We start from the raw sequence: 26,656 nt of genomic DNA, 5'->3' as shown, positions 1-26,656 counted from the left end.
CTCACACCGCTCTTTTTACTAAATTCTCAGAGCATGTCCCTAGGAGAAATGAGGTCCGGTTTCGATCTGTTCACGTCGGATGTTATCTAGAAGGGTCGCTGGAGCGGGAAATTCCAAAGTGATCGGCGGCTCATGACTTGCAGGTGGAGAACTCCGTCACTAGCTATATAGAACCATAGACGAGGTGCAACGAGTAATTTGCTGTGGATAGACTTTTGTATCATAGGGACTCGCTCATCGTCGATTATAATCACCTGGATGTTGCACAGACTAGAGTATGCATGGTCTGTTCCTAGGGTTATGCCGGATATCCGGGGTGTGGTTGTAGTACAAGGAATTCGAGGCTATAGTTTCTTTCTATATGGATGTGCCCCGTAACACAGTGATAGGAATTTCATGGTTTGTTTCTAGCAGGAAACTGACTAGACCTTCACTTCGTCCATCGTCGTACAGCAAAATCCCCATGAGACAGCAAAACACACCCTGTGTAAATGATGACTTATCTACCCATCAGTGATTTTAGCTTCTGTTGAAGAGGGAGAAAAGTCTTGGATTTCCCTTTGAAGAAGTCTCCGTAGTCTCCACTAAATGTGATGTCCTGCCTGTTGCCTTTTGGCCGCTGATCTGGCTTGGGATCCCCCTTTTGCCAGATCTTGACTGGCTTTTCTTTTTTGGTTGGATCCAACCGGTAGAGAGTTCCAAAATTATCATTTAGTGCAAGAGCGGGAAACTCCCATCCTGGAGGTTGACAACAGTTAGCCTTGAGAAAGAACGTGGTTGTGTGGTAGCTTTCAAAAGAGTAAACGGAAGTAAAAAGTGATCAACATACCTCCCCATGCCGAGGTTGTGTCCCATCCATTCACATCGTTGTTCGGATTCTGAGTACTAGGAATCGCAATATAAGCATCCCCCTCCAGCACTTCGGCGATCGCTTGGACTTCATTTTTCTGAGCAAGGTCTTTGGTCCATTCGCGGATCACTGGTTGATATTTATACCCTTGTAGCTGCTCCTCCACAGCTTGGGGCAGCTTAGTCCCCTTTCCAAACCCCCGGAGGAGTCTTCCTCCTCGGCCCGTCCATATAACGAATTTCCATTCCTTTCGTGGCGCCTCTTCCCAGTACTCGGGGTCCTCTCCGAAGTATGTCGGGGCCCAGTCCATCGTTGCCATTCCCATACCGGATGTATAGAAGAGGTATGGGAGTTTTTCAGGGTATTTTTTTTGCAACCAGCTGTTGCTTGGCTTTTTCAACACCCAGTATTGAGAGATTATCGTCACAATCAGCCCCAATCGTGTTGAGCTTCTGGATGAGTGCGTTGTCGCCCCGGATTTCCGCAGCGACCTTGTTCCAGTCCTCGCGGGGTTGGATCACAGAGCGGGCGGTCGTGTTGTGGAGGTCATTATTCGAAGCCAAGATAGGTGTTGCGAAGCTCTTCTCCGGGAGTAATACAGCCATCAGGGGGGCAAGCAAGACCCATGGCGGGAAGATCATCGCTTTTATCCGCTGTGAGAAAGAAACGGTACAACAACAACAATGATCACTTAGAGGCCATGAGAGGAAACGGGTAGAAGATTTTTTTAATATTCTGATTTTTATCTTCAGCGTGCTTATCTAGAGAAATGAAGGGAGGAAAAAAAAAACTTCTATCACATTGTATTACTTTTGAGGCCGTGGGATGCGAAGGATTATCGAAGGATTCGGGAACCCTGTGCCCCGTTCTTGGCTACAACGAGTTGCCCAATAAAAAGAGCCCGAGACTCTCATCGGCATTCCACATTCCTAAGCCGATTTGCAGGACGTTGATTACTGCCAATGTGCTAACCCTAATCAGCATTTCGTTTCTCTCTCACCTCATCGAGATTCTTAGAAAGGCCGGCTAACTATTACCATGTGAAGTTCCTCCTGGCTATGGGGCATGAACTTTACTAGTATGCACTGCATATTTCGATTTCAGAGTGTAGGATGACGGGGAAAGAAAGTGTCGTGCCTTGAATCTTATGGGATGAAGTTGACAGAAGTCTCATACTATGCACTCCCTCTCTGTATTCGGTTCACTAATGAACCAACACCAAGAGGGTTTGTTGCTCCGTTTCCAGGGGCTGTAGATCTTATTATCTTATTTGCAGTGGGGCCAAAAAAAAGATTCCAGAAGAAGAACAAATTGCCCGAGTGTTCTATTTATAGGTCAGTTGGGAATAGCTTCAAGTATGGCACTTGCTTTAATGGCTTTCAATTGTCTTTACCATATCGAGAGACGTTTCTTCTATGTTAAATTGGTCGGAGCCAATAGAGCTAAAAAGCCTACACGTGCGCTGTTCGCGGATCTTCGCAGAAATTAGATAGGCTCTGACAATGGAGAACACAGCATCACCTCTACCCGTCAACATCCACTTGGCAAGCGCCCCTTCCTGTCGGTCATGTTCGGCGCAAGTAGAGCGCAATCCATCCAAAGAGCCGGTAAACTGCAATAATCCCAACAAGAATCCCAGCCCATTTGCCCGTCCTCCCTGTCGCATACCCATATGTCTGTAACACGCCCGTCCCCCGGATCTGGCACTGGGGCGCCAGATCTGTGATGTACATGCACTGGCACTGCGAGCCACACGAGTAGATACGCTCGGAGAACTCGTTGACCATCATGCCCTGGAATACATATGCCTACAGTGGTAGCAAATTAGTCGGAGCTGTGCCCTGTAGGGTGTATGATTCTAGTCCCACGTACCTGATAATCGATGTAGTGGAACACGTAATTTCCAGAACGGATTCAGAATCGTCGGCGTCACAAGAAACCCGCCCACACTCATCCACAATCCATTGGCGAATGCCACCAGGGCGAGGGCGATCACGAAGTTCGGAAATATGGCTGTCACGAATACCACGAGCGACTCGGCTGCGACCAGATCCAAAAAGATCCACATCACCCACGTGAAGAACGCTTCACCGCTGGGACGAAAGTTGGAGAGCCAGTACGAGACGATGGAAAATAACATCGAGATCAAAACTGGCAGGGTCGGGAGTGAGCAAGGTTAGTACAATTCAAAGCCATATTGGCAGTCACATACACAGAAAGGGAAGCCCGATGAGCAAGTTCGACACCATGAACGGCGTCGCACCGTACAGTCCGTTGGCTCGTTCTTTGGCGAAAGTGGCACGGTCTTCGAGGAAAGCTGGCACGTAAGCTACGGCCATGAAGGACATAAATGCAGAGCCGAAGAACTGTAGATATACTAGTTAGTAGACTGAATGTCCTCGGATTATGAATGGTACTCACAATTGCATTGATAAGTGGCTGGATGTACTCCTGGGATGGATATAAGCGTAGCCACACGGTGCCCATCAGGATGGCCAGTCCTGCTCGAAGTCAGTGTTTTGGGTTCTTAAACAGACTTCAGTAGTACACACCCATATACATCACGATACGAATCCCATAGGCGACTACATCACGATAACTCTTGATAAATGAGCGATGAAGCAGTGCCGCGGTGATTCGAATGGCTCCTGGCCCAGCCAAGTCCTGCATCAATGTTTTCTCACTTTCGCTTTCCACCATCCGAGCTCGCCCCGCCCCCTTCCTCGTTACTGCATTGGCCTCAGCGGCCTTTGCCCAGGCGAGCTGAATTCCTTCAACCCGCGTTTGAGCCTCCTCTTTGGAGTTGGTAAAATCCGAGCTGACAATATCAAGAAGATACTCTGCTGGGTTGGTTTGCGACGGAATGGGATGGCCGATGCGGCGAAAGTAAGCCTCGATCTCGGTAACAGGCCCGAAAAAACAGGTTCGTCCCGCAGAGAGCAGAAGAATCTGGTCGAACAGTTGAAACGTGGTGGTGGAGGGTTGATGGATGCTCGCGATGATGATGAGCTGCATCCTTATTTTCAGTGGCTGTTCCACATGATATCGTCTCGTCACTCACGTTGTTGGACCGCGCCAATTTCTTTGCATACGACATCACCTCAAAACTGGCGGTCGAGTCCAGTCCGCTGGTTGGTTCATCGAGGAACAAAATCCGCGGACACGTAATAAGCTGGCTGGCCACACTAACACGCCTCTTCTGGCCACCACTGATTCCCTTGCGAATTGGAGTCCCAACCAGCGTGTTTGCCTGTTTGTGGATCCCGAAGGCTTCAAGAAGGGCTCGGACGCGGTCCAGGCGTTGGTGCTTCGACACGGAACTGTGCAGGCCGCAGTATGTCAATGCACGCCCGGCAAGCGGGAATAGAATATCAACCATACCTAGGCAGCGACATATCCGCTGCAAAATTCAACGTCTCTTCCACTGTCAACGACCCGATTAGGGCGTCTTCTTGCTCGACGTATGAGGTCATCCGCTCGAAGGCACCCGAGTCGATCTTAGCGCCGTTCACATAGCTCTCTCCCAGTACTTTGGCCCCGGATGCCGCCGCACGTCGTGCTAGTACATTGAGTAGAGTGGTCTTGCCGCAGCCCGAAGGGCCCATCAAGGCCACCAGCTCTCCTGTGAGTTGTTAATCGTCGAAGAGTATACACGAGTACATTGCTGGTCATGAATATAATGAAATCCATGATATAGCAGCCATCAACTAAGAACGGGGATACACACCTTGCTGCACATCCCCGCTAATATCACAGATCAAATCTCGCGCCTTCTTTGTCTCGCGGTCCTTGACCGTGACGGTCAGCCCGGTCCACGAGAAATCCCGAACGGTGTGGTTTTTCAAGAAGTCACCGCTGTCATTTCGCTCCAGGTCCGGGGTACGGGGGGCTGTATCCAAGCAAGCTTGGTCGCCCATACTGAGTACTTAGTATGCTTGTCAGACCGCAAACTGGGATGGCGAAGTAGGTCCTGGTTCCTGGTCTATTCCAGGCGGCCGGGACGAACCTGGATATATATAGATTTCAATCACGACGAGTCACCGTACAGATGGACCCTGCGGCAATCACTGCCTATGACAAGGGTTCCATAGCCAGGGAGCCTCATTGCTGAGAGTCCAAGGTCCCCGATGCGCAGGTAGACTGCCCGATGTTAGGGCTGGCGCGGGGGCTTAGCTAAGCTGGTCCCCGAGTGGCACCGGTGGACGGCGTCCCTCGATGGAATGTGACGGACAGTGGCTTATTCAATTTTTGCTATTGGACCAGAGCCCAGATGCCAGAATTTGATAGTTTCGCACGAGAGAAATGGATTATTGATGCGGCCATGATTCACCGGCTCATTTCCCGGCCTCTTCGGCCTTGTACTTGGAGCCCGACTGCCGCACGCGGCCGACTTGACCGGGGATACATCGCCGACTTAATTCTGAAGGGCTTCCGAGAAGTATTGTACGATCCAAATATTCAAGTAGTAATGTAATTTTCTTTTTTGATTGCCCCACTCCTAGCCCGAATGCATCTAAAAAAGGTATATTGATATTGTTGCATCCTCGAAGTTTGAAAGTAAACAAACGAAAAGCCCCATAGTCCATGAAACAAGCGACCTGAGTTTACATACTAGCGAAGAAAAGACAGTTAGTAACCAATACCTTAGACAAAGAAAGAAAGGGGACACATACCGCTCGACGGGGTTCAGACCGAGAACCCGCATGCCGTTGTTCAGAACCTGGCGCGCCGAGGCATATAGAGCCATGCGCGCCTTCTTCAGCTCGGGTTCGCTGTTGATCACGTTGAGCACCTCGTAGCTCGAGCTCAGCATATGTGTCATGCGGAAGAGGTAACTCAGAACCGTGATGGGCTCGAGGGTCTTGGCGGTCTGCAGCAGCACATCCGGCCACTGTGCCAGCAGGCGGATCAGGTCGACGGCGTGCTGCTCGGTCAGGAGATCGAAGTTGGCGGTGCTCAGCTCGTCTACATTCAATCCCGACTTGCGGGTCATCGAGCAGAGACGGGCGTGCGCGTACTGCAGGTACGGGCCGGTGTCACCCTCGAATGAGGTCATGGCATCCAGGTTAAAGTCGTAACCGTTAATCCTAAAAGAAATGAGTCCCCAAAACACCCAAGGTGAAAAGGTCAAGAAGGTTAAACGTACCGCTTGCCAGTCATGTCTTGCACCATAACGGCCGTGATACCCAGGGTGTCGGCCGTCTGGACCGGATCTTCAACCTGCTGGTACTTCACTTCGTTCTTCTTCATCACCTCGTGCATCTTCTCGCCGACATCCCGCAGAATATCATCCAGGAACTTGACAGTACCCTTGCGGGTGCTCATACCACGGACCATACCAAAGTTGATGTGCTGGCAGCGGCTGGCCAGATCCTTGTGGCCCATCAACTCAGTAATCTTGAAGAGCTGGGCCAGGTGAAGGTCTTGCTGCATGGCAACCACGTATATCATCTTGTCAAAGTGGTATTCCTCTTCACGCTCGGTGATCGCGCCGATGTCACGAGTCAGGTAAAGCGGCGTGCCATCCTTGCGAACAATGATGGCCTTGCCCAGCTTCTTGGCACCGTGCTTGGTAAAGTCGACAATCACCGCACCTTCGGACTTCTCAGACACTCCGGCCTTTTCCATGGCCTCATATGCCGCAGTCATGCTCTCGCCCTTGACCTGCGACTCACCCGAGTAGGCATCGAAGTCGATGTTGAGACGGGCATATGTTTGCTTGTACTTCTCAATACTGAGGTCACGGAACCGGCGCCAGAGCGCGAGCGCATCCTGGTCGCCATCCTCCATGCTCTTGAAGTAACGACGGGCCTTCTCGTCCTCGCTGACATCCACCAGCTTGGCCAACTCCGCCTCCAGCTCCGACACGTCCTCAGACTTCTCTTTCTTGCTCTTGATCTGATTCTTGAAATCCTCGATGGGCTTCTCCTGGTCGCCGACAATGCGGTTGACCTTGACATAGACATCGAACAAGTGGTTGATAGGGTCCTTGGTAAGAGCCTCCTCGTTACCAAAGTACTTGTATCCATTCGCCAGCAGACCGTATTGCTTGCCCCAGTCACCGAGATAGTTCATTTTCACGACGTCCCATCCCATGACCGTGTGCACATTGGCCAAGAAACCACCGATAATGGTGCTGCGCAAGTGACCAGCGTGGAAGGGCTTGGCAATGTTCGGCGAGGAGAACTCGATGATGATCTTCTTCTGGCCCTTGGAAGGGTCCGACGGGTCCTTCAGACCCTGGTTGCCGTTTGTGCCATATGCCGACTTCTCCGTCAAGATGCGACGAAGGACCGTGTTGGCCAGAGGCCGAGGCTTGCAGAAAAACTGCATGTGGGTGCCGAAGTAGGTGGGGGGTTGGATCAGGTCTGACTGGGGGAACTTCTCGGCGAGTTCCTTAGCCAGCTCTTGCGGGTTTTTCTTGATCTGGAGAGCGGGGGCCTGATGGGAACGACGCGACATTAGCTTGATTCTTACCACAGCCTGAGTGCGCCACCCCAGTGCAGTTCGTGGAGGTGTTTCAGTTTTAAGTCACATACCGCCAGCGACAAGTCGCCCTTGTCCAGGGTGTTCGTCCACGCGAGACGAGCGTAGATCTTCTCAGAGTCAATGCCCGTCGCCTTGCCCAGTTCCTCGGCGATGTGCTCTCGGTAGATGTCCATAGGGTTCAGCGACGGAAAGCAGCCGGCAAATTTGGAGGTCCGGGTCGTCGACTGGAGGGACAGGGCCTCCACGGAGGCGGGGAGGTTGGCTGCGGACGCCATGGCGGAATGTGAGTGTCGCGCTGAGGTGCCAAAAGCTGCCCGAGAGGAGGGGTGGAGGGCGAGATTTAGAGGGGGGATCAGTGATCGAAATGGGGCAACACAAAAACGAGGGATCAATGGAAAAAAGGCGCTTGAGAATCGCCGGGCCCCGCTTAGACTGTGACCCATAAAGAGGGGGAATTTCTCTGTCGCTTTTTTTTCTGCCCAGTGCTGTGACTTATTCAGGAGGCGGTGGATCACGTGAGTCTCAATGTCTGCTTTCTAAGGTTTCCGACCTTTGTACATACGTTGTGAATTGTAGGAAATGGATTCTATAGTCAGATTTTTCGAAGGGGCTCAATATTTGATTGTGTTCTTTTCGAAACTACATTACTCTCCTCGTTTTTTTGGACCCAAAGAACAGAGTACGTAGGCAACGTGATGTTGACTGCGTATAGTAGGCAATGAGCCAACCACAGCGCAAAGATCGTGTATATGCAGATATGATGTCACCGTATAGATCTCCATGGAGAACTCGCTACATTCTGCCCCATTGAGTCGTATCTCTTGACATTTACACTCGCCGCTCATGTCCACTCATACTTGTACTATCTATTGCTCAATGCTTGCTCCTATCATTGTTAGTTGGAAGGTTCACAACTACCCCTGAGGCTCACCGGAAACCCAGGGCTATAGTTGACGTACTTAGATTGACTCTGACTTTTCTATTCATGAAGCTTCAAGCTTCACAATGTGCATCAAATAACCGGAAGAGCCTCTCGGTCCCTTGTGAGATAAAACGTCATATCGTGAGATGTCTGTCCACAGAAAACTGCAATCGCCATATTTTCAATCCCTCTTTTCTTCATCTGCATTGCTCCAGCATAATTTACCTCTCTGTGCCACTGGAATAGGCAATTCATTGCGAGAGAAGGAACTAGCAACAGTCCAACTCGCAATGCCGGAACATGATCACTGGATGGAAGTTTGGCATGGCATCCAAGACACTTTTTACCCACTGGTTCTCATCATTCGGGGCGTAGTTGTACAGCCCCCCTTCATCAATGCACAAGAGAAGATCTGTTGGAGAAATCTCATCCTGAAACTCCTTCTTGGAAATTGTCTGAACTTGCAACCAGATGTCGAGCAGAGGAGGGGCCGCCGATGGATTCTCCTGATAGGTTATGAGCCACTTGTGGAATACGAACCAAACCTCGGTTCGTCTTCGCCACTTCGCGAGTTGCTTGAGATAGTCTCTTTCCACAAATGCAATCTTGAAAAATTTCTTCGCTTCGGAATCTTTTGGGCTTGAGAGTTTATGGAACTGTCGAATTCGAGTGATGTCTGATGCATGCACAAGCTGGATGGGCTCCTCAGCTAAACGACCAAAGACTTGCGAGTCAAGGGCCTTCTCTTTGTCGATATGAATCGCCACCGCCTCTAGGCAGACCAGGTATTCTTTGCAGTCAGACTTAACAAAGTTCCGAGACAAACCCACAGGATGACCCCAACCCGACTTCTCGAAAAATGATCCATCATCGCAGGGGTCGATTCGATCCGCTAGAACCGCCACGCCCTGGGCCTCAGTTGCCAGCTGCAAGAAATAGGCTCTTCGCTTTTTAATGTCCACGAATGGGCCATAGTCTCCCCACTTGTCCCCGGGGTATTGGCAGATGACATCGGTTTGCGGGTTGAACCAGGGTCGAAGAGGAGGGCCAAAGAATCTCGGGTCAGGGGTGCTGGGGTCTTCCTTCAGTACTCTTCCTGTTTCCATGGCCACTGCGCGTGATTCATGGCAGACTTGCGTAATGACTGGTGGCTTTGCATTAGCGGAGGTCGTCCAGTAAACCTGGCACTGGATATGAGGATAGTGGCTTGGCAGTGAGTCGAGCTCCACAACCCTCTTTGGCAGGCATTGCTTCCAGATGAGCCGTCGGACTTCTGGTGGAAGGGAAGGGAAGAGAGTGAAGTCTTCCGCCATGATGGGGATGTGGGGTGACGAAGAAGAGAAATGGGAAGAGGTGGTGAGGTGGAAGAAGGAAGAGTTGGAGGGAAATTTTTTTTATTCGTGTCCAGGCAACGAGGATGAGCTTGATTTCTCTCCCAAAGAGAATTGCCTGGTCTTGAGGTATTCAGGCTCCAAGGCTAGATGTGCAAGTATGCCAAATTGAGTACTCTTCTCCCAGCAACACGAAGGACATGAAGTGAAGGTAAATGCCTGGGTGTCTATTTTCTATTCCAACATTTTGAGTTACAAGCACATAAACCAAATGTATATTGGCTGGACTCTAGAGTGAGTTGTTGGTGTTAGACCAAACCTCATAACAATACCCATGAGACAAGTTAGTTGGTAAAATCATTGTCGGTAGTTCCTGTATCCAGATCGATTCTTAATTTGCAAATCGAGACAATAGAAAAAGAAAGAAAATGGGATATTGAATGCCTCAAAATCGAGCATGTCTTATCTCAAGGGAACCCACCGTTTGGCTTGATCCTTCACCTCCCCATTCCAAATGTCTCGCTACAACCAAGAGCCATGACAATGACTAGAGACTCCATTCCGGCCCTGTCCGATCATTAAGTGCTACAAAGCTTTTTTCATGGACAATAAGAGCCTCGGTCTCACAATCTCCCAAGTCACATTCCCACACGTTGGGGACTCTCCTTTCTGAGATCCGACCTGTGATCGACACAACCCCATGGTGTTTAGAGCAGAGAGCACGCCAAGATGGATAACGAACAGACTCTATATCCTTGGCTGGGTCATCATCGCATCTACTGAACAATAAACAATAGATCCAAAGGCTCAGGTCCACACCGTCGGGAACGCGCCAATCGGCAGATCGATACCAAGGTCGCGGGCCCTCTCTACACCGATTGCAACGCGCCCACAATGAGGCGATGGCGTGAGAAGGATCTGCTTTTTTTTTTCAGTCAACTGCCGAATTTCAAGGGGTCTGAATTGACTCGCCATTCTTGTCATTTGGCCTGGAAGATTGGAATTGAACCTGGCCTCGACGATGGCCTCGCTTCTGCATGTGGATACCGAAGTACACAAAAGGAACGAAAAACACACACACACACACAAAGATCGCCATTGGACTACTCCCAACAGTTGGTCACATCGTGCGATGTGCCAAATATATGGAGCGCATACCCGGTCCACTCCATGAACGGATTGCTCTCCCCCGAGAAAGATTGATAGCAAGATGGAGACCCATCCAGGCTATTGTTCTGAAATAGTCTCCACTGCAATTCTGGTGGAGAGACAAGCCCCACGACGGGCGAGATTATCGAGTCACCTATGGAATTAGAGTTTTTCAAGGATCGATGAGGGATTGATTGGGTGAGAGACTATGACGATCATGTTTTGTTCTTCTCAGCCAATTCCCCCTTTCCTCCAATCGTCCTTCTCGAAGCCCGTAGTAGGGAGTGCCACCACGGGGCTATTACTCGGAGAAGCACTCGGAGAAGACGCTGAACGGAGAACACGCGACAGATGTGAATGTGGAGTCGATGTATCCAGTCCGACTCACATATCCACGATGATGCCGTGGCTGCATGATTCAGGGGGGAACACGAATACCTCGCAGCAGGGACCCCCACAAAACCGTGGACGAAGGTGGACACGATCTATTGACTACTGGACGACTATAGGAACCTCTCTGGGTCTCTGCCGTGTCAGTTATGGGTGGATTGCGCACAGAGAACAACTATGACACAGGCTCGGATAGGCCCGTGACAGACGACAAAAAAACTGTTCCTGTGAACCGAAATTCGCGCGTGTGGACCGCCAATGGTGTTGGGGTCTCGAGCCCTGACATTGCCCGCACATCAATAGTTCGCTCCACTCGATCGTCCCCGAGTCTGAACTAGACTGCCAAACAAGCCTTTTTGTTCCTGGCTCCACTGAAAATCCACTGAAAACCTACCCCAATGTTGAATGGAGTCGACATCGGGAATTCTCCGCTCTTCAGCCTCCATTTCAATGGGATGTATAAAGTGTGCGCGTGCGGACTTTTTTGTTTTCTCCCTTTCTTTGTCCCCCCGAGCCCTAAGTCATGAGACATTCGGATTTGGGTGTGTCCTGTCATTCGTTTCATCATGGGTCTTCATGAACAATTCCCAGCGTATGGTGGGCGTGGCCCTGGCGACCTGCGCCTTGGTCTCGCCCTGGGTTCTCTTGCTACTGTCGTCATGGCCATGCGTGTGTATGTGAGGTTGCGGGTAAACAAGTTTGGCACGACTGCCTTAATTTGGTCTCTGATGGCCTGGGTATGTGTTTTCATTCGAGATTCCAAGACACTTAGACACTGGCTTGTACTGATTTTGCCATAGATGTTCACAGCCATCACCCAAATCCTCGGCATCATCTCCGTCCTCCATGGCCTAGGGAACCACATCACCATCGTCACAAAAACCGGCGAACTACACAATTTCCTTCTTTTCACCTGGATCACTGTGTTCTTTTTCAACCTCGCTATTCCCACGGGAAAGGTTGCTGTGGCTGCGTTCCTGATTGAGATGAACGGTCAAAGCAGTATGGCCTCCCAATCCGGAGGAAATGAAATAAATATTGGCACAACCTGACCACCTTCACCAGATCCTAAGATCCGTCGCAGTCTGATCATCCTCGCCGTGGCCAACATCATCCTCAACATCCCCCAGGTCCTGATGGTGTGGTTCCAATGCACGCCAGTGGATGCCCTCTGGGATCCTCTTCGTCAGAGCCACTGCGACCACCGGAAAAGTGTCTACTACACGTACTTTGTCGGGGCCGTGGCGGCCTTCTCGGACTTTTATCTGGCCATCATCCCCATCAACATGCTGATGCCTCTCCGCATCGACCGCAAACTGAAATGGGGTCTGAGCTTCCTGATGGGCTGCGGTATATTCGCCGGAGTAGCAGCCATTGTCCGGACCTGGGCCGCCAAGTTCATTTTGAGTGACGACTCATCCTGTAAGTCGCTCTAGTGTTCAGCCTCTTCATATCAAGCCATCCCACTGACCCAAATACAGACGGTGTCGGTGTCCTCTTCCGCTGGGGCGAAATCGAAGAATGGGTCGTCCTCATCACCATGTCCATCCCCCCGGTGTGGCCGCTCTTCCGGCCCTTCACGCACAAATTCATCAAATCAACCAGCTCTCGCAGCCAACCCCGAAACTACCAACAGCCCTACGGCACATCTGCCCCCGGAGACCGGGCATCCCTGGCTCCGCCGCCTCTCGTTACCACCACCATTTCTATTTCCTCGTCCAAAGAACCCACCCCGACCAGCGTGCCGGTCGGGGCATCGTCGGACTCCGTCTCGAAATATAGCGATGACCATCAAGAGGTTCCGTATAATGTCCTCAGCGACAAAAATATGGAGGCTGCTTGGGTGCAGCTCTCGGACTTGGAGAAGAATCCGTACCCACAATAATGCGTCCATCTCTATATCTTATTAGAAATTCTTGTACATAATTCAACTCTGTTCAAAATTCTTTGTGCCGTATGCTTCTTTGTTATGGCCACTTCTACGGATGAAGTTGTGAGTGTCCAGGAATACCTCATCCGCTATGATGTCTTCCAAAGTATTAAATCACGAGTCAGCCCTGTCTGGACCTTCCCCGACGTTCCCCTTGCCAATCACCAGGCAAACACGGCGATATATTTCAATGCGTTGGCCGTTGCTCTACCTTTTTGTTATTATTATTATTTCTTAGTTCTTGTTCCTTTCACGGACTACAGAATCCACCCTGGAGCTGGTATAGGATTGACAACCCCAGGTTTGGCCCCCAAGTGACGGTGAGAAGCAAAGGAAAAAGGAAAAAAAGAAGCGCAACAATCTCTCCGCCCTCTTCCGACAAGTAGACTGTCCACAACACGCCATGCCTTCACCCGGCGTTCCATTCCTGGCAGGATCCCTTGCGTTGCTGGCGGGATTGCTGGCCATCTACTTCCAACCCGTCACCGACTTCCTCCTCCAAAGAGTGATCCAATATGGACTCCCCATATCCCAGCCCATTGTCGTGGACACAGCCCGCAATATCACATACAGAGGCAGCTACTCCGCAACCGGCGTCGAGCATTTCCAGAATATCTTCTACGCCGAGGACCCATCGGGCCCCCGCCGCTTTGCGCCCCCGGTCCCCACTCGGCCGTCTCCCGGCGCCGTGATCGACGCTACGGCTCCGGGCGCGTGGTGTCCGCAGGGTACCGGGGATGTGCTCCCGTTCACGAGTGTTGTCGCCAATATCAGTGAGAATTGTCTTAGTCTGCGCGTTGCGCGGTCGCGTGGTGTGAAGGCGGGCGCGAAGCTGCCGGCCGTAGTGTGGATTCATGGCGGTATGTCTGTTGCTTTTCACCATATCACATATTATCCAGCCATTGGCTTCTATGGATGTCTGCTGAATTGTATGAATAGGTGGCCATGCCTTGGGCTCGGCTTCTGAGATCCTCTACCATCCCGATGGCTTGATCACCCAGGCCCGCGCGGATGACCAGCCTCTGATTTACGTGGCTATCAACTATCGCCTGGGCCTTTTCGGGTTCGCGAGTAGTGAGGCATTGGTCAAGGCCAAACATACTAATGCGGGACTGCGGGATCAACGCGCTGCCCTTGACTGTATGCTTTCTTTTCCTTGGTCCAAGCTGGTTGAAATCTTGCTCATCGCGTATTGTAGGGGTTCGGGACAATATCGAAGCGTTTGGGGGTGATCCTAACAGAGGTATGTCGGCTAATCAACAGCGAGAAAACAACTCCTGATAATTCTATTCCTCTCAGTGACCGCCATGGGTCAGAGCGTAGGCGCGAGTGATATTGGTCTACACCTGACGGCCTTTGCCGGAGAGCGCGGGGCACCCTTCCAGCAAGCAATGTAAGTATAGCCCTCCCATGATCAACCATAAGGTCCAGACATTGACATGGATAGAATGATTTCCGGTGGTCCGGGACTCAACTTAAACACCAAATCCGACTTTGTAGCCCAAAACACCGCCGCCATCGCCAAGCAAGTCGGCTGTACCGTAGACGACAACAGCCAGTCCGAAAAGACTCTGCAGTGTCTCCGAGAAGCCCCAGTGGAGGCATTGACTAACCTCTCGGTGACGGCAGCTCGCAGCTCTCGCCCACCATTCGGCGAGGGCTTCTTCTACCCGACCTATGATGGCGACTTCATCCGGGGCCGGCCATCGGAGCTGATGCGAGCCGGCAAGTTCGTCAAAGGCGTGCCGGTGATCGCCTCGTGGGTCAGCAACGACGGGGCCTGGTATGCGTCGCCGCCGACCTCGACGGACGAAGAAGTTCTGGCAAGTTTCGGGCTGTGGCTCTTCGGGCTCAGCGAGGAGACCAAGCAGAGACTGTTGGCGCTGTACCCGCTCCCGGATTTCGAGCATATGGTGCGGCCTCAGTATGATGGCCCGATCTCGGCACAGTATTACCGCGCCGCGCAGATGAACCGTGATATCTGGTTCACTTGTCCCGTGTTGGACTTTGCCTGGCAGTACAGTAAACACGGCGGCGTGGCCTCGGACCAGGTCCGCGTCTACGAGCACAATGCCACTAGGTTCGCGCCGGTTTATGAAATGATGGGCGTACCCATGTAGCGAGTGGCACATCTTAGTGATATCCCGTATGTCATGAACTCGGCCCATCTGGAAGGTGGCTCGGATAATTCTGCTGCTCAGAAGGCCCTGGGGAGGGCTGTCAGTCGAGCCATTGCTAGTTTTGTGGCTGGCGGCACTCCTGAAAGTACAGGCGAGGGCCGCGTGCGGGTTTGGCCGGGTGCTTTCGATGGTGCGACGGCGAAAGAGTGGGCTGAGGATGCCCCGAGCAGGCTGACGCTGCAGCTTTTTGGTGGTCCCTATGGCACGCGCCCGGTAACTGTCAGCGATGGCTCTGATCCAGATGCTGCCACTACTGCCGAAAAGGCTGTCTACTGGGAGAAAGTCCTGACACGCTGCGAGTTCATCAATAGCCGCCGCGTGAGGGATGAGGCGGGTGTGTAAGTTGGGAGATCGGGAACAGAAGAATCTATTTAGAAATATATAGAGCAGGAAGGGGATGATCACCGCTTATCGTTCACACATTCAGATCTCACAAACCACTCAATGTCTAATCACAGGCTTTCTGGGATTTTATAAACAACTCTAATCTCAGAGAGCCCTCAAATCCCCCCATATACACCACACAGCCTTCTCCCTATTTTGATTCTTGGCGAGGAACCACTTAACCACAACATACTCGCAGTGGAACATCTATTGCATCCACGACGAGCATGCCATGCTTAGAAGCAGAAGACCTGGTCCTCGAGCTTGCTGACGGGGCGCGCCTTGGTGTATCCGAGAGACTCGGTGGCCTTCTTCATGGCACTGACCATGGGCGGGGGACCGCACAGGAGAACCTTGACATCGGTGGCCGGGGCCGGCAGACGGTCCTATAGGCAATACTATTAGCACAAGACACGCTGGAATCCCTTTCCCAACGGAGCATACCTTGATCATGTCCGGAGTCACGAAGCCCACACCACCAGCCCATCCCTCAGGCGGGTTGTTGAGCACGTAGTAGACACGGAACCCATCGTCCTCCTTCTCCAGCTGCGCCAGTTCCTCCTGGAGCAAAACGTCATCCGGGTTGACGTTGGCGAAGATTAGGTCCACCTTGGTGGTGTCGTTGCCGCCGTTGCGGGGCCGGTTGCGGATGATGGCCTTGATGATCTGGAGCATGGGAGTAATGCCCGTGCCGCCGGCGATCATTCCAATGTGTCGGCACATGTTCGGGGTGTAGACCATGGCACCCTTGGGGCCGCGCACCTTCATGACATCGCCAATCTTCAGCTCGGTCAGGTACTTGGAGATGTTGCCCTGCGGGTAGGCCTTGACCAGCAGGTCAAAGTAGCCCGCCTCATTGTCCGAGGAAATGGGGGTGTAGGAGCGCACGACCTCCTTGGGCTGGCCGGCAATGGTGGCAGCGAGCGAGATGTGCTGGCCGATCGGTAGACCCAGGATATCGGTGGGGCGGGGCAGCGCGAATCGGTAGACGGCGACATTGTGGGAGATCTCATTCTTCTCCTTGAGCACAAAGTCCTGGAACTCCGTGGGGTTCAAGACCTTCCGAGGTTCTGTGATCCAGGGTCAGTATGGGAGACATCCATCCATGATCAGGAATCACGTACTGTTGCTGAAGAGTTTCCATCCGGAGAACACGCCCGCCAGAGCAACCGCATAGGCGACAAACTCGGGTTTGACGACGTAGACACCGGCGACCAGCAGGGCCGAGGGCAGGAGGGCTGCGCCGAGGTTGGAGAGAGAACTACCAAATCAGTCATGGAAAAGCAACACAGAATGCTCCACAAACTCACCTCATGATGAGAAGGAACCCGGGCAGACAGAGGGGAGTGGGAGAAGAAAAGAGCGAAATCGGGGGCGAACGACAATTAAGGGACTCCGCCCGGCATTCTGCAGGTCCACCCAGGGGAGCTCCCCGCTGATTATTTACTGGCACATTCGATTTACTGGCACATTCGATTTCCTGATTTTCTGATTTCCTCCCAGTTTCCTTCTGATTGCCCGATCATTGGGTCTGGTTATTGTTGCGCGTAGAATATGGGCGACTGTACCGAGGTAAATGTCTCTACGGCGCCCGCCTTCAACCTCACCGCGCTGGACCAGCAGTTGCTGGTCATGACCGACGAGGAATACGTTGCACACGACTGGGAAGAACTGCGGGACATCATCGGTGAGAGAGACCCCCTCACCCCTCTCCAAGTCACCACATCTCCAATTCTGTGACTGTGGGCTCTCCACCTCAATCGAAGACTTTCCCCTCACGTCTTCTCTCTCAGCACGCAACGATCTCGGCGCGCTCAAGCGGAAACCCTCCGATCTGCGCCGATACCTGGCCTGGTCCAGTGACACCAAGGCCAAGTATGGGTCCATCATGAACTACATCTGCCAGCGGCGTCTGCAATGGCAGATGCCCGACACCGTGGGCCCACTCGCACCCTTCAAAAACCCGTGTCCATTTGCCGATCCCGAGGACTACCGCATCCTCCGCAATGACTGGCCCTACGGTCTCAGTCCCGGCATTTCACATCTGGTCGTTTGGCTACGCACTCCGATCCCCGTCCAGTCCGGCGAGGGTCATTTAACCGATGAGTCGCGTGCGCTGGTCGAGAACTTTGTGCAACAGACTTTCGTGGCTCGCTTGGCTCGCGATGTCCAAGGCCGATTCCCAGACGCCAAGTCCCATGTACTGTGGTTTAAGAACTGGGTCGGCCTGCAAAGTGTGCGAGCCTTGGAACATGTCCATGTGCTGGTGCGCGATGTGCCGGAAGACATCCTGTTGGAGTGGTCGGGCGAGAAGTGATGAGCGAATTGCATTTAGAATAAATATACAACCCCCCTAGCCCATAGACAGCGGATAAAATATATTTCGAACCAAAAGATTACGAGGAAAGCAGCAGATAAGCCATGGGAATATGAGAAAAAAACAATCCGGTATTGAATGCGCCCGCCCAGTAAAGAAATCAAAGCCACGAGTTGACAATGTACATGGAACGCCCGATCACGTCTTCTGCTCCTCCACAAACTTGAGCGCCTCCTCGCGCGACACCACGTCGATAGTACTGGCCTTCTGTCGGAAGCTAACGCCGTAGCACTTCTCTGCCACATGCAGCATCTCCGGTCGGAACGTGGTGCAGATGAACTGGCCGTTGGTGGAGTCGGAGATGGACTGGAGCATCTGCGCCACTGCCGTTCGGTATTGCGCATCCAGGTTGGCATCAATCTCATCGAACAGATAGAAAGGCGCTGGGTCGCAGGCTTGGATGGCGAAGACGAGCGCAAGAGCGCAGAGACCTGGAGACAAGATTGTTAGTGAATCAATCTAAAGAATCTGAATTGAGAACCATCCTCCTTACTCTTTTGTCCACCACTGAGTTGTTGAATGCGCTGTTGCTCATCATGCTTGCTATTGAAGCTCACACTGATACCCACACCAACGTAGTTCTCAACGCTCTGCCGCGCTTCTTCGTCGTCGGAGTCGACCTCGTCCTCAGGTCGCAGGGTGCGATCCGTCTTGCGCTGGATGATCAGGCGGCCACGGCCGGCGGGAACAAGCCTTTCAAACACGTTGGCAAATTCGCGGGAAACCTGCTTGAACGTCCGTTCAATGGCCTCATCCTTTCGTTGGTCCAGCACCGAGATGAGGTCGTCGATGGAATTCTGAGAAGCATCCAGTTCTTCACGGCGAGTGGTCAGAGTCTCTCGCTGCTTGGTGAAACTGTTGTACTGCTCAAACGCCTTTTTGTTGACATGAGAGTACTTCTTCAGCGCCTCGTTAATCTTGTGCAGCTTCTTCACGACAGTGTTGGATTCCGCGTTCTTATACTTGGTGAAAGCCTCGTCCGGCAGTACACCGAGGTCACGAATATTGGCAGCGCATTCTGCTGCCTGCTTCGTAAGCGCGGCTTTCTTTTGCATGCTCTTCTCCATGCGACGTTGATGTTTCTCAATTGATCGAGCCAGATCTTCCAAGCCCCGTCGAGTCTCTCCATTGCGCTGCTGGAGATCAGCAACACGAGCATTGCCTTCCTCAATCGATGAGTCTACTTGGTTCAACCGTTCAGTCAGCTTCTCTAGCGACTGACTCAGTCGCTTCTGTTCGCGTTGGGTTTCTTTCAAGTTGCCCTGTACCTCGTCATCGGCCAGGTCAATATCCCGGTTCAGCAGCTGATCAAGGCGAGGATTGAGGTTCTCTCGCAGCTCAACTTCCAGAACCGACTTCCGAGCCTCTAGCTCACTGCGCTGAGCGGACAGCTCTTGGTACTGCCGTCGAAGATCTTGGACGGTCCCGCTGAGATTTTCCAAGTGGGCCTCTTCCTCACTAGTCAGAGCCTTCTGGAATGGCGAAGACAGCTCAGCCTGGAAAGCGTTAACCTGATCGTTCAAGGAAGCAAGGTTTGATTCGATGTTGCGAAGAGCACGGCGTTTGGCGTCGAGGGTGTCGTTCTTTTTCTGAAAGAGATCCCGCTTGCTTTTGTACTCGTGCCGCAAAGGTCCACTGCTGTTTTGCACTTGGTGCCTCTGCTGATCCAGCTTCTGAAGTTCGCCGACAGCCTTCGTAACCACTTGGTCCAGCTTCTCCAGCTCCTTCCGAATCTCCACACCACGATTCCTTTTCGTTTCGTACTCGTCCCTCCATTTGCCCAGTTGCTTGACAGCGTCCAGTCGAGATTGGCGGGAGTCGTGGAATCCGCCAGTCAGGGCACCGCGCCTGTCTGATCGGTCACCCTCGGGAGTGATCGCGTTGACGCCGTGGCTGCGAGCGTACTGAGAGGCAACCTGCAAATTGGGGCAGATGATGGTCTTGCCGAAAACGTGCTGGAATGCCCTCTCGTACGCAGGGTCAAACTGCATTTTATCGATCATGGGGATGGTATCGCTGGCTCGCGGGAGGTTGGCTGGTTTGGAACGAAGTCGATTCAAAGGCATGAACGTCACACGCCCGGCCTTTTCTTTCTGCAGAAGCTCCAGGACTGTTGTCGCCGTTTCATCAGTGTCGACAACGTAGTGGAACAAGCTTTGTCCAGCCGTGACCTCAACAGCGGTCCGATAACGGTCATTGACCTCGAAAAGTTCGGCCAGGGTGCCATAAACGCCCTCGAGATTGTGCTGGCGCTTGATTCTCCGGACCGCTGCAATTCCGCGGCTTGTATTGTTGTCCATCATCTGAGAGAGGTTGCGTTCTGAGCGGTCCACTTCCTGAGATGCATTAGAGAGAACAGAGTCAAGCTTTGCCTCCTCTCTCCACAGTTCTCTACCGCAGGGTTAGCATGACCAAATACTAAGGTTGTTTGAGTGAAACTCACTTTCTCTGGTCCATTAACCGGTCTCTTTCGTCCTTGGCATTCTGGATTTGCTGATCCACAGAATGCACGTTGTCGCCTTGTCCGTCGATCTGCTTCCGAAGGCGCTCGGTTTCCGGCTCCAGGGAAGCAATCTCGCTTTCCAGCTCTTTGATGTCTTCGTGCGTCTGCGCCACGACTCCTTGGACAGTGGAGATAGACGTGTGGCTCTCTCGAACCTCCATTTGAAGCCACTTGTCACGCTCCGACTTGTTCTTGAATCGCGAATTCCGGCCCTGCTTTGCATACAGACGCTGGCGAGACGTCTCCGCCTCGGTCAATTGCGCTTTGACCGTATCTTCTTGATCCTTGGAGGCATTGAAACCGGGTAAAAGCTCCTTGAGTTCAGCTTCACGTTCTCCAATGGCATTTTGCACCGATGTCAAATCTGCATCATGGCGCGACTTTAGTGCCTGCGCGGCAGATTGGTTGTCAACGAGGGACTTGGCCTGCAATTCAATTTGCGCAAGGGCCTTAGAGGCCTCACGACGCTCATCCTCCAGTTGAGACTTGTCCACCTTAAGGAACTCAATCTGTTGCCGGCACTCTGCAATCTCGGCATCGATTTGAGCCATCGCTTTCTCGCCTTCGATGAACTGGTCGCGATTATTATCGGCATCCTCAACGCCATTCTGTCGTTGTTCTTCGAGATTATCGAGGACACGTGCAATCTCCCGCTGTTCGCTTGAATAGATGGTATATTCTAAGCAACGACGTTCCTTGTCTTTTTCTTGGTAGTTTCGGAGCTCATCCTTTTCCTCTTCGAGTTCGGCCAGACGCTCGTTGATATAGTCCAAGAGCTCGTCGATCTTGGTGCGCTTGTTGTTGGTCTCGTGCATGATCTTGAGAGACTCGGCACGGCGGGCCTCATACACCTGTGTACCCGCGACCTCTTTGAGAAGCACCAGACGCTCGGAGTCTTTCATGTTAGTCAGGGCGGTAACACGACCCTGAGGGACAATGTAGTAAGGGTTTGAGCGGGAGAAACCGGCGGACTCGAGGAGGTTCATCACGTCGTTTTTGGTGGCATTTTTGCGGTCCAAGGTATATTCGTCTTTCTTAATGCCGATGGTACGTCGAAGTACAAGTTCCGGTTTGCCTGTTGGAAATCGGTCGTCCGAGTTGTCGAAGATAATCTCGACATAAGCCGACATCACAGCCGAACCCGATCCTTCCTGCGCGAGGTCAGTCACGGAATATGCATTGAAATGTGAGTGTCGCATACGTGCAGGAGGGCCTGTCGCTCCTCTCTACCGAGGTGGGTGTACGCATCGCTGAGAACGAAACGAATGGCCGCGAAGAAGTTACTCTTCCCGGACCCATTGCGACCGACGATGACATTGTGCTTGGGAGAGAATGGCTCGATGACCGTTTGGTCCTTGTAGCTAATGTGATTCTGGTCAGTGGCGCGACCTGGGTTATCGTCAACTATTGCCCGGAGGTCCACATACCTTTTGAAGCCCTGGATGATAATCTGCTTGACATACATCCCGGCGAGACACGCGCGACGTGACGATCAATAAAACAACCGCGGCATTACGTGACCAGTAAAAATGGTGTAAGTGGGAGGAGTCCGCTCCTCGTCGAAATCACAAGGTTGTCGCAAAAAATCGGCGATCGGGGACCAGTCCGTAAGGCGCGGTGGACAGGGAGACTACGCGAAGAGCGAAATCGCGCGTCCTGTTGGCCGCGGGGTTCTGCCGGGCGGTGAGTCTGATCCCATCCACAGAAAAAAAAGTTATCGAGGTCCCCGCGAGTTTTCTTGTTCCGTTGGAAATTGACGATTCAAGATGGCTTCGCCTGAGAATCCTACACAGGAATCAGGCCTTGCCGATGGCCTGGCCCCGTCTCACACCTACGTGCCAAACCAGGGATATGTGAACCCTGACAACGCCGACTCCGCTGCGGCGGGGCACGAACTGCCCAGCCAGCAAGAAGACGAAGACGAGTATTACGACGATATTTTCGAAGAGGACTTGGACGAGGAGGACTTCCAATCATCGAATCCCTCTGATCTCACGAAGGCTTACAATCGCCAACGCAAATTGAACGACGTCACTGCCGACCCCAATGCGCCGAAATGGACATATCCCAAGACCAACACCCAGAAGCCGACAGTGAACACATACGCATCGGTCGACGACGAGGTTAAGTCACTGACCCGACATGCGGCCAAGATCAAGCTCGATGATCAACAGGCCGGCTTGTCGGTTCGGGGTGAACGCGGAGGCGACAGGGCGGACCGAGCAACCTCGGAGCAGGTGCTGGATCCGCGAACACGCATGATTCTATTGCAGATGATCAATCGGGGAATTGTGTCGGAAATCCATGGGTGTCTGTCGACTGGTAAGGAGGCCAACGTCTACCATGCCATTTTGATCCCAGACGACGAGGACGCTGTCCAGCAGCACCGAGCAATCAAGGTCTACAAAACGAGCATTCTGGTGTTCAAGGATCGCGACAAGTACGTCACAGGCGAGTTCCGCTTCCGTCAAGGGTACAACAAGAGCAACAACCGGGCGATGGTGAAGCTCTGGGCCGAGAAAGAGATGCGGAACTTGCGACGGATCTACGCTGCCGGGATCCCATGCCCTGAGCCCATCCACCTTCGCCTCCACGTACTTGTCATGGGCTTTCTGGGTAGCTCGAAGGGCCTGCCCGCGCCACGACTTAAGGATGTCGAATTCGACGTTCCTGATCCCGAGGCCCGTTGGCGTGCGTTGTATATTGACCTGCTGGGTTACATGCGTGTGATGTACCAGACCTGCCGGCTGGTGCACGCCGATTTGAGCGAGTACAACATTCTTTACCACAAGGAACGTCTCTACATGATCGACGTCAGTCAGAGTGTGGAGCACGATCACCCGCGCAGCTTGGAGTTCCTACGCATGGATATCAAGAACGTCAGCGATTTCTTCCGTCGCAAGGGTGTCCTCACTCTTCCGGAGCGGACTGTGTTCCAGTTTATTATATCCGTCGATGGACCGATGAGCATCAACTCTGGGGCCACGGAAATGACCGATGCCATTGAAAAACTCATGACGGCACATGCAAATGCCGATGACGACGAACAGGAGTCAGCGGACGTCGATACAGCCGTGTTCCGGCAACAGTATATTCCGCAGACCCTGGAACAGGTGTACGATGTTGAACGTGACGCCGAGAAGATTCGTGACGGCAGCGGTGCAGACCTGGTGTACGGAGACCTGTTGGCTGCCAACAAAGACAAGGTCACCCCTGTCAAGTCCACCGGGGATGACGATGATCTTGCATCCGACGAGAGTGGGGGAGTGTCTGTGTCAGGATCCGAGTCCGATGGCAGTGAAGCAGATGAAACCCCTCGAGATCCCTTCGAGAAGGGCCCTCCGCGAGGCAAGCGTTTCGAGGACAAAGATGCCAAGCGTGAGCACAAGCTCAAGGTCAAGGAGGAGAAACGTGAGCAGCGCTCGAAGAAGATGCCCAAACACCAAAAGAAGCGTCTTGTGGCTTCATCTTCAAGAAAGAAGAAATAGACATCGCATGGCTTTATGATGTCTTCTTTTCATTTTGCTCGGTCATGGGTGCTGTGGATATCTTTACTCCCCGATTGACCTTTTTGCATGAACTGACGAAATGCATATATGGATGGAGCATTTGGGCACATGGTTACCTGTGGATACATTGGATAGGGTTCGGAATACAATAAAAAGCCGCCTTCACTTAGTTTTGGCTTCCACGGTGTGATATATTTATTTCTCGCCAATCACTATCGGGATGCGATGTTGCTATCAGAGCTCTCTTTGGACGTCATTCCAATCCGTCATCACCGATGAGAACCATCTGGGAGAGCAACCTTGAACAGTGCGTACATCCTCTGTAACTGCCGAGGAGTATGCATCTGGCAGAAGCTGTTTCTCGCGCAGGGTTATGTTGGTTGGACGGCTGAGACGAAGGTCAGGCCAATTGGGTCTTCATCATTTAGTACGCATCGCATTGTGGTCGCCAAAGAAGCGATCGATGAGTGGCGAGTGTAGCCAAAATGGCTCCCAGCAAGGTGTGCACTTCAATGGACATCATGAAGATATCACGAGAACATCCGAAAGGTGTGCAACTGCAGGCTTTGCACCACCAAGATGGCTGGTAAATAGGCTACATATATCCCAAATAGGTTTGAGATCAGTTGAGTATGTGGAAAACCAGATCATTCTGAAAATGACCATTTTGTTCCTATCATTAAGCAACGCCTTGGGTCCGCGCTTTGAGGCGCGCATACGCCTGCTCGACCACATCTTTAGGCAATTCAGGGATGTGTTCGCCCTCTGCACTGTCGTCGAGCTCTTTGGTTTTGGTGTCTTCTGCAAGATCACTGCTGACAGGATGATCTGGCTCAGATTCTCCCGTAAGAGCACCTTCCAGGTGGCCCCCTGAGCGACGGAGAAATTTCACCTGCATCGGGGCTCGACCTACACCTGGCCAAATATCAGAGGGAAGAAAGTCGCCTTGGTCAACGCGGAATGCCTCGCGAGCAGCCATATCCTCCTCATAGAGCTGGCTGAGTTTGTGCTGAGTGTCCCGAAGGACCTTTTCCACTCGGTGACGAACATGCTTGCGACGAGTGACCTCAAGAATCAGGCTGTCGTAAGCGTTCAAAAATCCATCATACAAGGAGTGGAGATCGGAAAGTTCCGTAAGGCCAGAGCTAATGCGATCATTTTCTTCGTGCCATACACGAGTGAAATTGTGCGCTTGGGCGATATATCGAGGTAATTGCGAGGAGGCAAGAGTGGAAAGATGGCGGTGGACCTCGATGGTAGCCTTTGAAACAGACATGAGCGCATCGCGCTGTGCAAGGACTTGCTCAAAGACTGATTCCATTTCGCCAATGCGGTCTTGAATTTCCATGACCACATCTTCCGCCTCGTTGGCATCTGTCATCAGGACATTTACCATTTCCTGATACTCTGAGTCTGTCAAAGGATCCAGAGGCGCGTTTAGGTTGGCATTTATCTCTTCTCCGATATTCGGCATCCCATCACCGCTGGTATGCACACCGGCGGGCATGTCGCCAGTGATTGACCGCGCCGCAGCACCACCACCCTCGGTGTGCTTAACGGCAGTCACACAGAGATCGAAATGACGCACGAGAGATTCAAGAAGGTTAGCCATCTCCTGAGCGTGTGTCTCCAAGGACTGCAGCATTCCCGGCATTGATGATAGAGTAAGAAGGCCGGAATCAGATGCGGACGAGGATGACGATGACGATGTCGAGACTCGCGAGGATGCCAGTTTGGTGGCCGTGCGATAGTGGCGTAAGGCCTGCTTTATGGAGCGGAGCTCAGCGTCGAATTCGCTATTGGACGTATCCAGTTCGGCGCGTGCCGTATTCGTGCGGTCGATAGAGCTCTTCATGGCTAAATGTAACTCTTCCACACCCCTTTCATCCACAAAGTCATGCAAGGTTCGGGGGTCCTCGTCTTTCGGCCGAAACGAGGCATGGACAATAGTCTCACGTAGAAGGTCCAAAGTCTTCCTGAGCTGTGCGTCAGCTGCGTCCAGGCTCTTCAGTGCCTCAGAAAACTCGTCTCGCCCACGATACGAGATTTCCTCCACCCCGGAGCGGACATTGTAAAGAAGTCGCAGTTGACTGTTGAGGCCTCGGCGCAAGAAACCGGTCCTGGCAGACACGACCACACCTTCCTCAAGAGTGGAACGTGAAGCTGTGACAATTTCGTTGGCACGCCATACATGGTTGATTGAGGAGAGAGATCTCTTTGCGGCCAGGAGGTGGGAAATCAAAGTCTCCAGTTGAGGCACAGGCCTCTGTTCGGGGTACCCATGCCGAGCGCGGCTAGACAGGGATCCCGATGAGGATTGAGAAGAGGCCATCGGAACAGATCGTCTAGTCAAAACAAAAGGTATCAAGTACGTCCAAAAATAGATTCAAATGAAGGGTGAAATCACTAGTGGGTATGGATCGTGAGATACTAGAATGTAGGCAGAGAAAGTGGCTTTCATAGTAACATTCTGGGCGAGTTTAGTATTTGCCTTTGTCCGCCACAGCTTAGGGTGTCAAATGCAGGACAAGGAGATGGATGAGTATGGCCGGGAAAATCTGATGTGAAACATTGGAATCCAGCTTTGGTATAGAAGGAAGGCCCCCAAGAAGGAAGCTGGAAGGAATCCAGTAGAAACAAAA

At 52.3% G+C, this 26,656-nt stretch overlaps 12 protein-coding genes across 12 annotated transcripts; 4 read left to right on the top strand and 8 right to left on the bottom strand.

The window, feature by feature from the left end:
* Window positions 1-499: 499 nt before the first annotated feature.
* NUU61_008497 (uncharacterized protein) lies at window positions 500-1,175 on the bottom strand (the record flags this gene model as incomplete). Its single annotated transcript, XM_056659022.1, has 2 exons — window positions 500-738; window positions 830-1,175. 2 exons carry the CDS (start codon window positions 1,173-1,175, stop codon window positions 500-502), a joined length of 585 nt encoding a protein of 194 aa, XP_056507315.1.
* Window positions 1,176-1,206: 31 nt separating this feature from the next.
* On the bottom strand, window positions 1,207-1,491 carry NUU61_008496 (uncharacterized protein; the record flags this gene model as incomplete). Its single annotated transcript, XM_056659021.1, has 1 exon — window positions 1,207-1,491. The coding sequence occupies one exon, from the start codon at window positions 1,489-1,491 to the stop codon at window positions 1,207-1,209; it is 285 nt and encodes a 94-aa protein (XP_056507314.1).
* A 924-nt stretch (window positions 1,492-2,415) lies between these two features.
* Window positions 2,416-4,767, bottom strand: NUU61_008495 (putative ABC transporter; the record flags this gene model as incomplete). The annotated part of the gene is made up of 8 exons (XM_056659020.1): window positions 2,416-2,658; window positions 2,745-3,001; window positions 3,063-3,216; window positions 3,272-3,351; window positions 3,403-3,859; window positions 3,912-4,170; window positions 4,232-4,472; window positions 4,578-4,767. 8 exons carry the CDS (start codon window positions 4,765-4,767, stop codon window positions 2,416-2,418), a joined length of 1,881 nt encoding a protein of 626 aa, XP_056507313.1.
* A 417-nt stretch (window positions 4,768-5,184) lies between these two features.
* Window positions 5,185-7,614, bottom strand: NUU61_008494 (arginine--tRNA ligase; the record flags this gene model as incomplete). Its single annotated transcript, XM_056659019.1, has 4 exons — window positions 5,185-5,263; window positions 5,524-5,937; window positions 5,997-7,315; window positions 7,390-7,614. The coding sequence occupies 4 exons, from the start codon at window positions 7,612-7,614 to the stop codon at window positions 5,185-5,187; spliced, it is 2,037 nt and encodes a 678-aa protein (XP_056507312.1).
* Window positions 7,615-8,530: 916 nt separating this feature from the next.
* On the bottom strand, window positions 8,531-9,574 carry NUU61_008493 (2EXR domain-containing protein; the record flags this gene model as incomplete). The annotated part of the gene is made up of 1 exon (XM_056659018.1): window positions 8,531-9,574. One exon carries the CDS (start codon window positions 9,572-9,574, stop codon window positions 8,531-8,533), a length of 1,044 nt encoding a protein of 347 aa, XP_056507311.1.
* A 2,123-nt stretch (window positions 9,575-11,697) lies between these two features.
* Window positions 11,698-13,016, top strand: NUU61_008492 (uncharacterized protein; the record flags this gene model as incomplete). The annotated part of the gene is made up of 4 exons (XM_056659017.1): window positions 11,698-11,868; window positions 11,932-12,133; window positions 12,197-12,553; window positions 12,613-13,016. 4 exons carry the CDS (start codon window positions 11,698-11,700, stop codon window positions 13,014-13,016), a joined length of 1,134 nt encoding a protein of 377 aa, XP_056507310.1.
* Window positions 13,017-13,464: 448 nt separating this feature from the next.
* Window positions 13,465-15,577, top strand: NUU61_008491 (uncharacterized protein; the record flags this gene model as incomplete). Its single annotated transcript, XM_056659016.1, has 6 exons — window positions 13,465-13,921; window positions 14,001-14,201; window positions 14,260-14,304; window positions 14,361-14,454; window positions 14,509-15,141; window positions 15,199-15,577. Coding segments are annotated over 6 exons (1,809 nt in total), but the record flags the coding sequence as incomplete, so codon positions are not given.
* Window positions 15,578-15,861: 284 nt separating this feature from the next.
* Window positions 15,862-16,940, bottom strand: NUU61_008490 (cytochrome b5 reductase family protein; the record flags this gene model as incomplete). The annotated part of the gene is made up of 4 exons (XM_056659015.1): window positions 15,862-16,011; window positions 16,070-16,695; window positions 16,750-16,886; window positions 16,936-16,940. 4 exons carry the CDS (start codon window positions 16,938-16,940, stop codon window positions 15,862-15,864), a joined length of 918 nt encoding a protein of 305 aa, XP_056507308.1.
* Window positions 16,941-17,179: 239 nt separating this feature from the next.
* Window positions 17,180-17,942, top strand: NUU61_008489 (GIG1 family protein; the record flags this gene model as incomplete). The annotated part of the gene is made up of 2 exons (XM_056659014.1): window positions 17,180-17,312; window positions 17,392-17,942. The coding sequence occupies 2 exons, from the start codon at window positions 17,180-17,182 to the stop codon at window positions 17,940-17,942; spliced, it is 684 nt and encodes a 227-aa protein (XP_056507307.1).
* A 198-nt stretch (window positions 17,943-18,140) lies between these two features.
* On the bottom strand, window positions 18,141-21,970 carry NUU61_008488 (chromosome segregation protein SMC; the record flags this gene model as incomplete). The annotated part of the gene is made up of 5 exons (XM_056659013.1): window positions 18,141-18,433; window positions 18,496-20,381; window positions 20,446-21,656; window positions 21,707-21,866; window positions 21,933-21,970. 5 exons carry the CDS (start codon window positions 21,968-21,970, stop codon window positions 18,141-18,143), a joined length of 3,588 nt encoding a protein of 1,195 aa, XP_056507306.1.
* Window positions 21,971-22,271: 301 nt separating this feature from the next.
* NUU61_008487 (serine/threonine-protein kinase RIO1) lies at window positions 22,272-23,993 on the top strand (the record flags this gene model as incomplete). Its single annotated transcript, XM_056659012.1, has 1 exon — window positions 22,272-23,993. One exon carries the CDS (start codon window positions 22,272-22,274, stop codon window positions 23,991-23,993), a length of 1,722 nt encoding a protein of 573 aa, XP_056507305.1.
* A 700-nt stretch (window positions 23,994-24,693) lies between these two features.
* NUU61_008486 (autophagy-related protein 17) lies at window positions 24,694-26,346 on the bottom strand (the record flags this gene model as incomplete). Its single annotated transcript, XM_056659011.1, has 1 exon — window positions 24,694-26,346. The coding sequence occupies one exon, from the start codon at window positions 26,344-26,346 to the stop codon at window positions 24,694-24,696; it is 1,653 nt and encodes a 550-aa protein (XP_056507304.1).
* Window positions 26,347-26,656: the final 310 nt, after the last annotated feature.

This window comes from Penicillium alfredii (genome assembly GCF_028826965.1).
Source record: "Penicillium alfredii strain IBT 34128 chromosome Unknown utg000011l_segment0_segment0, whole genome shotgun sequence".
NCBI classification, from domain to species: Eukaryota; Fungi; Ascomycota; class Eurotiomycetes; order Eurotiales; family Aspergillaceae; genus Penicillium; species Penicillium alfredii.
Note: the sequence above shows the minus strand (reverse complement) of the source record. Positions and strands in the feature narration are given on the sequence as shown.